This window comes from Dipodomys ordii, unplaced genomic scaffold (assembly GCF_000151885.1).
Source record: "Dipodomys ordii isolate 6190 unplaced genomic scaffold, Dord_2.0 Scaffold247, whole genome shotgun sequence".
Taxonomy (NCBI): Eukaryota; Metazoa; Chordata; class Mammalia; order Rodentia; family Heteromyidae; genus Dipodomys; species Dipodomys ordii.
Genome location: NW_012267463.1, coordinates 133,709 through 144,586, shown reverse-complemented (window position 1 = coordinate 144,586; position 10,878 = coordinate 133,709). Strand labels below are relative to the sequence as shown.

At 39.5% G+C, this 10,878-nt stretch overlaps 1 protein-coding gene across 1 annotated transcript in view; it reads left to right on the top strand.

Moving 5' to 3' along the window:
- Positions 1-10,878, top strand: part of Vps35 (VPS35 retromer complex component) — a 40,529-nt gene that overhangs the window by 4,642 nt on the left and 25,009 nt on the right. Inside the window, exons 2-5 of the mRNA XM_013036068.1 lie at positions 2,407-2,505; positions 7,050-7,146; positions 8,122-8,245; positions 10,069-10,251. Of these exons, the coding sequence (XP_012891522.1) occupies positions 2,407-2,505; positions 7,050-7,146; positions 8,122-8,245; positions 10,069-10,251 (503 nt within the window). The remainder of the gene's footprint in view (positions 1-2,406; positions 2,506-7,049; positions 7,147-8,121; positions 8,246-10,068; positions 10,252-10,878) is intronic.

Here is a 10,878-nt window from a genome sequence, read left to right as displayed (position 1 = left end):
TTTTTTGGTCATGGGCCTGAACTCTGGGCCTGGGTGCTGTCTCTCAGCTCTTCAGCTCAAGGCTAGCGCTCTACCACCTGAGCCACAGCACCACTTCTGACTTTTTCTGCTTCTGTGGTACTGAGGAATGATGGAACCCAAGGCCTCATGCATGCAAGGCAAGTACTTTACCACTGAGCCACCTTCCTAGCCCTTTTAGAATACATTTCTTTTTTTTTTGGTTGGTCCTGGGGCCTGAACTCTAGGCCTGGGCACTGTCCCTCAGTTCTTCTGCTCAAGGTGAGTGCTCTACCACTTGAGCCACAGCACCACTTCCGGCTTTTTCTGCTTATGTGGTGCTGAGGAATGGAACCCATGGACTCACAAGGCAAGTACTCTGCCACTGAGCCACCTTTCCAGCCCCACATACCACATTTTTTAAAATCCATTCATCTACTGAGGGGCATCTGGTTTGGCTTCATATCTTAGCTATGGTGAATAATGGGCAGCACTTTTTTCTTTGAAAATGAAGAGTAGTTGCAGTAGTACTCAGTTATTTATTCAGCTCTTATTCTCTTTCTAAAATCAAAAGTTTTTTTTTTTTTTTTTTGCCGTGCTGTCCTTCAGCTCTTCAAGACTAGCACTGTACCACTTGAGCCACAGTTCTACTTCTGGCTTTTTCTGTGTATGTGGTGCTGAGGAATTGAACCCAGGGCCTCATGTATGCAAGGCAAGCACTCTACCACTGAGCCACCTTCCCAGCCCCAGAGTTTTCAATTTTTATAAACTACTAGTGTTCAGAAGTAGTTTATATGGTTTGTATTTCTTTGTTAATCTCAAAATGAAATGTTGTTTGTTTGCTTGTTTTTACGAAACAGACTAGATTTTGCTTTCATGTTTAGGTATAGGTCTTTGCCTTTCATATTTTTTAACTCATTGTATAAGAGACATTTTATCTCTTTTTTTTGGGGGGGTGGTCTGGTCAAGAAGCCTGAACTCTGGGCCTGGGCGCTGTCCCTCAGCTTTTCAGCTCAAGGCTAGCGGACTACCACTTCAGCCACAGCACCACTTCCGGCTTTTTTTCTTTTTGCTTATGTGGTGCTGAGGAATCGAACCCAAGGCCTCATGCATGCAAAGCAAGCACTCTACCACTGAGCCCCAAGACATTTTATCTTTAGTCAAAAAAAATTTTTTTTGGTTGGTCATGGGGCTTGAACTCTGTGCCTGGGTGCTATCCCTCAGCACTTTCGCTCAAAGCCAACACGCTACCAACTTGAGCCACAGCCACAGCACCATTTCTGGTTTTCTAAGTGGCTTATTTAGAGATAAGAATTTCATGGACTTTTCTGCCTGGGCTGGCTTTGAACCTCTCAGGAGGCTGAGATTGGAGGATCATGGTTTGAAGCCAGCCCAGGCAGGAAAGTCCATGAGACTCTTACCTTCAACTAACCACCAAAAGCCAGAAGTGGAGCTGTAGCTCAAGTGATAAGAGTGCCATCCTTGAGCAAATAATCTAAAAGACAGCACCCAGGTCCTCAGGACTGACGCGCGCGCGCACACACACACACACACACACACACACACACACACACTAACTATACAGTCTCCAGGCTGGGAATGTGTCTCAGTGGTCGAGTGCTTGCCTAGCATGCTGGTTTAGTTCCTCAGTACCACATAATAATAAAATTTTATAAATAAATATATAATTAAACATTTAGAACCAGCTTATTCATATGAATGTTTATGAAGCACACAATATATGTATTTTAGATATCAAAGACATAAAATGAGCATTATTTGTGATTATAATGGATGCACTCTGTGGTAGAGGTGTTTATATGATATGAAGGAATGGATAATTCTACTTGATAAGAGCTAATTATTGTGCAAGCAGATTTTTGCTGATGATAGAGAAGAGTATATATCCTGAATAGCTGTATATTTGTGTTTCTGAAATATGAGCTAGGTGTTTGAGGAGAGTATTCTTTATCATTTCCTACTATAAATGATTAACAATAAATTTAGCTATTTTATTTCCAAGTTGTTTAGTTTCTAAGGTAGACTGGGTTAGTGTTCTATAATTGTTTGGCCTGAAAAGAGTCTGTCAGATTTGGATTGGACTGCACCTATCATAAGTAGCGTGGTTTGAGAGCTAAATTCTGGTTAGATTCAGAGTGTATTAGCAGAACATACCCCTTACGTGTGTTCTTATGAACATACCTCTTTCTTTGAGGGCAGCCTTCCTCAAGAATGTTGAGTCACCTTAATAGTTGTCAGAATTGATTAGTTAGTTTGAGATGAGGGCTGGAATGAACCATATGTGAAAGTCTTGAAGGAGGACTGTGATTAAAACCATAGAAATAAAAATTGTGCTAAAGTACTTATGAAACACTAGTGAAAGTTTTGTGTTTTACATTTTTATTGCAGCCTACAACACAGCAGTCACCTCAGGATGAGCAGGAAAAGCTCCTGGATGAAGCCATACAGGCTGTGAAGGTACAGTCCTTTCAGATGAAGAGATGCCTGGTAAGAATGAAAATCTGAGAGACACAATTATAGATTATAGGTTCCTAAGGAAGCATGTGCAATGTTTTCTAAAGTGAAATAGCCTGCAGCTTCTGGTCAATCCAATCTTCAGCATCCACCAACATCTGTCATTAGATTCACTTCTGTCTAGCAGTGTATCAAGCATATTTATCAGTATTACATATATGAATAGATTGTATGTTTTGCATGTTAGAATATAAGCTTGTGAAAACTAGAGAACTTGCCTTTTATTTTACACATCACTCTTAACATCACCACACTAATAGCTGACCTGAATTTCTTTCTTTCTTTTTTCTTTTCTTTTTTTTTTTGGCGGTCCTGGGGCTTGAACTCTGGGTCTGGGCACTGTTCCTCAGCTCTTCAGCTCAAGGTGAGCTCTCTACCACTAGCCGCTCTAGCCACAGAACCACTTCTGGCTTTCAGATAGTTAATTGGAAATAGGAATCTTATGGACTTTTCTTGCCAGGGCTGGCTCTGAACCGTGATCCTCAGATCTCAGCGTCCTGAGTAGCTAGGATTACAGGTGTGAACCACAGGCACCAGGCTTTGAGGATCAAAGTTTTAAGTCAGCCTAGCAGACAAATCTCTGAGACTCTTATCTTCAATTAACATGCAAAAAGCTGAAACTCAAGTCAAGCCAGGGTGGCTTACACCTGTAATCCTGGCTACTCATGAGGTTGAGATCTGAGGATTGTGGTTCAAAGCCAGCTCTGGCAGACAAACCCATATGAGACTTTATCTCTAATTAACCAGTCAAAAACTGGAAGTGGTGCTATGGCTCAAAATGATAGAGTGCTAGTCTTGAGCAAAAGAGCTCAGGGACAGTGCCCAGGCCCTGAGTTCAAGCCCCATGACCGACAAAAAGAAAAAGCTGCAACTGGTCAGGTGCCCATGGCTCAGACCTATAATCCTAGCTACTCAGGAGGCTGAGATCTGAGGATCAGTGTTCAAAGATAGCTCAGTTAGAAAATTCCCCATGAGACTCTTTTTTTTTGGCGGGGGGGGGGGGGGGGTTTGGGCGGGGGGCCTGAACTCTGGGCCTGGGCGGTGTCCCCCAGCTCTTCAGCTCAAGGCTAGCGCTCTCCCACTTGAGCCACATAGTGCCCCTTCCGGCTTTTTTCTTTTTGCTTATGTAGTGCTGAGGAATCGAACCCAGGGCCTCAGGCATGCAAGGCAAGTGCTCTACACTGAGCCACCTTCCCAGCCCCGCCCCATGGGACTCTTATCTCCAGTTAACCACCAAAAAATCAGAAGTGCTGTGACTCAAGTGGTAGAGCACTAGCGCTGAGCACAAAAGGTCTGTGACAGCACCCAGGCTGTGAATTTAATTTAAGCGCTCTACCACTGAGCCACCTTCCAACCCTTGTGGTAGAAAATTTTGAGAGCATGAAACTCTTGAGTTCAAGCCCAATTACAGGTACAAAATAATAATTGTTGCATAAATGGTTTTAATTTGTTTCAATTTGAATTATTCAGCTTTTCTTTCCTCCCTGGATCTTAAAGACTTTTAATTTTTATTCTAAATAGATACATTTATTATAGAAACTAGCTTAAAAATTACACACTGATGCTATTTAATATATTTTAACATTTGAAGAGATAGAAATAATCTGTAAGGGCTGGGATGGTGGCTCAGTGGTAGAGCGCTTGCCTTGCATGCATGAGGCTCTGGGTTCGATTCCCCAGCACCACATAAGCAAAAAGAAAAAAAGCCAAAAGTGGCGCTGTGGCTCAAGTGGTAGAGCACTAGCCTTGAGCTGAAGAGCTGAGGGACAGCGCCCAAGCCCAGAGTTCAAGCCCCACGACTGGACCCAAAAACAACAACAACAAAAACCAAAACAAAACAAAGAAATAATCTGTAAATACTATAGACTGGATGAAAATGGAAGGAATCAAAACAAGTAGGCTAGTTTAAGTAGGCCTTCTTGCTGTAGTGTTAACAATTACACTTTAGTAACAGTCTTAGGTTTTCTTTTTCTTTTTTTTAAAAATTATTTTATTTTAATTTTATTTTGTTTTTTTAATTGTAAAAATACTGTACAGAGGGGTTACAGTTACATGAGCAAGGTAATGAGTACATTTCCTATCAAACATTGTTACCTTCTCCTTTTGTTTTTCCCCTACCCTTCTTTCCCTCCCACTTCCACAACTACACTCCCTTCCTTTCCTTCTCTCCTCCTCCCCACCAAAATTGTAAAGTTTGTGTTTCATTTATGTTCATTTTCCATATTGATTTCTTTAATTTAACTTTTGTCAGCAGTGATCTTGCAAGTCCTTTTTGATAAGATCAGATTCCTATCAAAGTACATATTGTAACCCCACTGTACAGTATTTTCACAATAAAAAATATTCTAATAATAAAAAAATCACATGGTACATTATAAATACATTAAAAACAACAGCAAGAAAGATTTAAAAAAATGAAAATGAGATATTTTCAGCTACATATTTGTAAACACCAAAATGCTTAACTATATAACTTGGTTTAAGAGAATATTAGAAAACAGGTACTTTGACAATCTTATATTTTCTAAGCTTAGTATTATGCTTTCTTATTTTATTGTATTTTTTGGTTACTTAATTTGGAAAGAAAACTGAGGGTCTTGGAATGGAGAAAATTAGTTTTGCACTTGCTTGTATCTTTTGTCTGTAAATGGATAGGGTTTCTTATATTTTAAAGAATTGTTTGTATCTCTGAGTTAAGTGGGGCATATGGACATTTCGAGGGTATAAAGAACTCAGGAGAAAAACAGAGTTTCATGGATAGTTTTTCCAAATAGTTCTATAGGGTCTAGCCTATGATAAAGCCATCGACAAGATAAAGTTACCTTACTTCAAGGCAGTTTACCATTTTAACACTTGGTCACAGTAAAATAGAAAATAATGGGATGCGTTTGGTGGTTCATGCTGTAATTCTAGCCTCATGGGAGACAGAGACAAAAGTGTGGAAGTTCAAGGCCAGACTGGGCAAAAAGATAGGGAAACTGTCTCAAAAAAGAAGCCAGGTGTGGTTTCAGGACTGTAATTCTAGCTGGGTAGAAGCAGAGGTCTAGAAGAATTGTAGTGTGAGTGCAACCTTAGGCAAAAAGCACAAGATAGTATCTCAAAAATAACTAAAGCTGGCTGGGAATGTGGCTTAGTGGTAGAGTGCTTGCCTAGCAAACATGAGGGCGATTCTTCAGTACCACAGAAACAGAAAAAGCTGCAAGTGGCTCTGTGGCTCAAGTGCTAGAGTGCTAGCCTTGACAAAAGAAGCTCAGGGACAGTGCCCAGGCCCTGAGTTCAAGCCCCATGACTGACAAAAAGAAAAACTAAAAAATAAAGCAGATCAGGCACCAGTGGCTCATGCTTATAATCCTAGCTATTCAGGAGGCTGAGATCTGAGGATTGAGGTTCTAAGCAGCCCAGGCAGGAAAAGCCTGTAAGACTTTTATCTCTAGTTAACTATGAAAAAGCCAGAAGTGGAGTTGTGGCTCAAGTGGTAGAGTGCTAGATGTGAGCAAAAATCCCCTCAGGACAGCCTCCAGGCCCTCATTCAAGCCCCAGGATCACAACAAAAAAACAACAAAACATTTACAACAAAATGAGTTGAAGTATGGATCAAACAGCATTTACCTAGCCAGAAGATCCTTAGATACTTTTCCCCACCCACAAAAAACGTAGTGAATTAATAGAGCAATTTCCTAGTCTCTAGCTGTTGAAAACTTGAAGTCCAGAGAAGTAACACAAAAGAGAAACAGCATGAAGTTTATTTTCTTTTAATTTTTAAAAAATTATTATTATTAGGGGCAGGGGGAGGCTGGGAAGGGATGTGAAGGGTAAACAAAGGAGGAGGCTGCAATGCTTGATAAGAAATGTACTCATTATTTTGCCCATGTAATTGTAACCCCTCTGTACAGTATGTTCACAAAAAATAAACAAAATAAAAATAAATTATTATTATTATTTTGTTGGGCTTGGACTCTGGGCCTGTGCTCTACACCTGCCCTCTTCAGCTCAAAGAAAGTGCTCTACCACTTAAGCCAAAGCACCACTTCTGGTTTTCTGGTGGTTTATTGGAGATACGAATCTCACAGAGGGGCTTGTAAGGTGGCTCACTGGTAGAGTGCTTGCCTTGCATGCATGAGGCCCTGGGTTCCATTCCTCAGCACCACATAAGCAGAAAAAGCCAGAAATGGTGCTGTGGTTCAAATGGTAGAGCTCTAGCCTTGAGCTGAAGAGCTGAGGGACAGCGCTCAGGTCCAGAGTTCAGGCCCCATGACCAACCAAAAAAAAAAAGAATCTCACAGACTTTTCTGCTTTCAACTGTGATCCTTATCCGCAGATCTCAGCCTCCTGAGTAGCTAGGATTACAGGCATGAGCCACTGGTGCCTGGCATGAAGTTTGTTTTTATGTCACTAAAATAATTTCTGTTGTATACTCTTGAATTGTGTTATAATAAATTCATGATAGAAGGAATTTGTATAATCAAGGTAAATATTTATATTAAGCATTCTCATCAGTTCTCTTGGTATTTCTGTAGGACAAAAACAAACTTATGGACGCTCTGAAACATGCTTCTAACATGCTTGGTGAACTCCGGACGTCTATGTTATCACCAAAAAGCTACTACGAACTTTGTATCTTTTCAATGTTGAAATACAAGCATATGGGCCATACTGGTTTTTTTAATTTTTATTATGATATACAGAGGAGTTACAATTACATAAGTCAGGTAAAGAGTATAATTCTTTTTCTCTTGCTTCTCCTAGGTTTCCCCTCCCATCCCCATCTACAATACACTTATTTCTTGATAAGACCAATTCTGTTACTTATTAAATTTTTCTGGAATTATACCGTTCTTCATTATCTTAAAAAGTATTCAACTTCCTTGAAGATGTACTAAAAAAAAAAAAACCTTGCTTTCTGTGCTTAAACTTTTTTTTTCCTTTGGTGTCCTTTCTGGAGTTTGAACTCAAGACTTGGGCACTGTCCTTGAGCTTTATTGCTCAAGAGTATTTATTGTTTTACTATTTTGGCATTTTGAGTGGTTAATTGGAGATCAGAGTCTCAGGGACTTTCCTGTTGGGCTGGCTTTGAACTGCAATCCTCAGATCTCAGCATCCTCAGTAGCTGGGATTATAGCTATGAGTTAACCATGACACCTGCCTCTGTGCTAAACTTTTGTGTTTTGCAGATTGGGGATTTAACTGGTTCACTGTCATTCTAGACTTGCATTCTGCCACTAAACTAAACCCTCTACTCTATGTTTACACTCTTTAAATGGGTTGTTACTATATTTCAATTCTCAGGTATTTCTCAAAAACTATTAGGCAGTTTAAAGATGGGGGGGGCGGGACGGAGGACTTAACTGTGTTTTCTAGTCTGGTTCTCCTGCCTCAGCCTCCTGAGTGCTGGGATTTATATGCTTACACTGTACCTAGCTTTCTCCATAGTTTCTAATCTTGTGTAGGTTGAGCCCAAAGCTTTATACATGCTGGGCAAGTGTCTTACCTCTCAGCTGCATCCCTGTCCCTGCCCAATAGTTTCAATGACTTCAATAAGTTTTAGAGTTTTGGTTGGAGTATCTTTGAGTCCTTAATCATAATGAAAAGATATGGCTATTTCTGATGAGCTACACTACTTGGAGGTCTACCTGACAGATGAATTTGCTAAAGGACGAAAAGTAGCAGATCTCTATGAGCTTGTACAATATGCTGGAAACATAATCCCAAGGCTGTAAGTAATTAGAATCTGAACACTTTTATATCTATATTTTTTACCTTATTCTTTTTTTTAATAAAAATTAACTTTTGAGTATCTGATTTCTTAACAATTTGAGTCTAACATTGTGGCGAATACTTATTATTTGAGTAAATTTCCTTTTTATTAGAATTTGAAAATAGAAAAAAAAGTGGACATGTTATTTTAAGGTCTTTTAAATATTAGAAAAATTAACTATCTTTTCCTGTATGTTTAAAGGTGAGACGGACCGACAGATACATGTAGATGGTAATTTAATACTCTTCCCTTATCTAGCTACACTTGGTAACATAGTGAGACACCTCCCCCCACCATCTTATCTGGCTATACTTGGTAATCATAGTCCAGAAATTTTAAATGGAAAATGCCAGACGTGATAAAGTTTTAAATTGTAAACTGTTCTAAGTAGCATGATGAAATCTTGCATTGCCCCTACTAGGGATGGTTTGTCAAGCATGTCCACATTGTATATGCTGTTTACATTTAGTTACTTAGTGGCCATTGTAGCTATCAACTGTTATGCTATTTTGGTAGTGTAAAGCTATCTCAGTGTCACTTACCTTACTTCATCTTACCACACAGGTTTTATATCATCTCATATCATCACAAGGGGGTACCTAATAAAATAGGATATGAAAGCAAGAAAAAGAAAGATGGGCTGGGAAGATGGCTCAGTGGTAGAGCGCTTGCCTTGCATATGCAGCCTGAGGCCCTGGGTTTAATTCCTCAGCACCACATAGGCAAAAAGAAAAAAGCCGGAAGTGGGGCTGTGGCTCAAGTGGTAGAGCGCTAGCCTTGAGCTGAAGAGCTGAGGGACAGCGCCCAGACCCAGAATTCAGGCCCCATGACCGGACACCCCCCCAAAAAAAAAAAAAGAAAAAGAAAGACATAACTTTTTAATTTTAATCATACAACTTTTTGTTACAGTATATTGTCATAATTATTTTATTATTGTTCATTTAATGTCCTTAATTTATAAAAGGATAAATATGTATATACAGGAAAAGTCAATGCTATCTGAAGTTTCAGTCTTTTTTTTTTTTTTTTTTGGGTCTAGTCGTGGGGGCTTAACTCTGAGCCTGGGCACTGTCCCTCAGCTCTTCAGCTCAAGGCTAGCGCTCTAGTACTTGAGCCACAGCGCCACTTCCAGCTTTTTTCTTTTTGCTTATGTGGTGCTGAGGGATCGAACCCAGGGCCTCATGCATGCAAGGCAAGCACTCTACCACTGAGCCACCTTCCCAGCCCCGAAGTTTCAGTCATTGAATGGGGATCTTGGAACATACCTGAACATAGTTCAGAGAGAACTGATTAGTGTGTATGGTCTTTTTGTTCTTTGGTCTATACTGGAATTTGAAATCAGAGCCTTGCACTTGTTAGGTGGATTCTAACAAGGTTAGGGGATATTTGCTATCCCTCCATCTCTACCTCCTAAGCCTAGGATTACAGACTTGAGCCATCATGCCCATCTCTGTATGTATTTTTAGAAATCAGTCAGTCAACCAGACTTGGTGTTCACCTATGATCCCAGTTCTTCAGAGGCTGAGGGAAGAGGATCTTGAGTTTAAAATTAGCATGTGCAATATAGGAAACCCTGTCAAAAAAAAGTCGGTGATATTTGTTTATTTTTGCTTTCTTTTTTATGTTTTTAGTGTATTAAATCAAGTGATGTTTTCCTCATAATTTAGGAGAAGATAACATTGTTCCTATCTTATTTATTGTATATAATATGTTTGGACATTACCAAATTCTTGATTTGAATATTTTATTTCTAATTAAATGTCTCCTCATAATTTTCCTAGCTATCTGTTGATTACAGTTGGAGTTGTATATGTCAAGTCATTTCCTCAGTCCAGGAAAGATATTTTGAAAGATTTGGTAGAAATGTGCCGTGGTGTACAGCATCCATTGAGAGGTTTATTTCTTCGGAATTATCTTCTTCAGTGTACCAGAAACATTTTACCTGATGAAGGAGAGCCAACAGAGTAAGTAGTCATCTTGGTTTATTTACGTATTTTTCATTATAGAACACTTACAAACAGTATATATCAAAATAAGAAAATTTCAATCCTTACAACCAATTAGTTTCTAGTAGCATTTTGTGTATAGATTTCCATTGTGATATAGAACTCCTCAGTATATGTAGTATGATCTAAAATGTGTTATTATGCAGATTGTTTTTGCTTTTTTTCATTTGACACAATTTAGAACATCCCTCCCCCCCATATGAGAACAAATTATTACTTTTCTCCCTCCAGTTTGGCTTTCTTACTCATAGCATATGCTCAACCACTTGAACCAGGCCTCCATTCTAGCTCTTTTGCTGCCTATTGGAGATGAAGTCTCTTGGACTTTCTGCCACTTCCTGAGTTAGGATTACATGTGTGAGCCATTGGTATCTGGCTCTTTTTTGTTGTTACTGTTGTTAGTATAAATTAGTTGTACAAAAGATTTTCATTGTGATATTTATGTATATGCATATAATGCACTTTGGTAAATTTCAATCTATATTCTTTTTTTTTTTTGTCGGTCGTGGGGCTTGAACTATGGGCCTGGGTGCTGTCCCTCAGCTCTTCAGCTCAAGGCGAGCGCTCTACCACTTGAGCTACAGC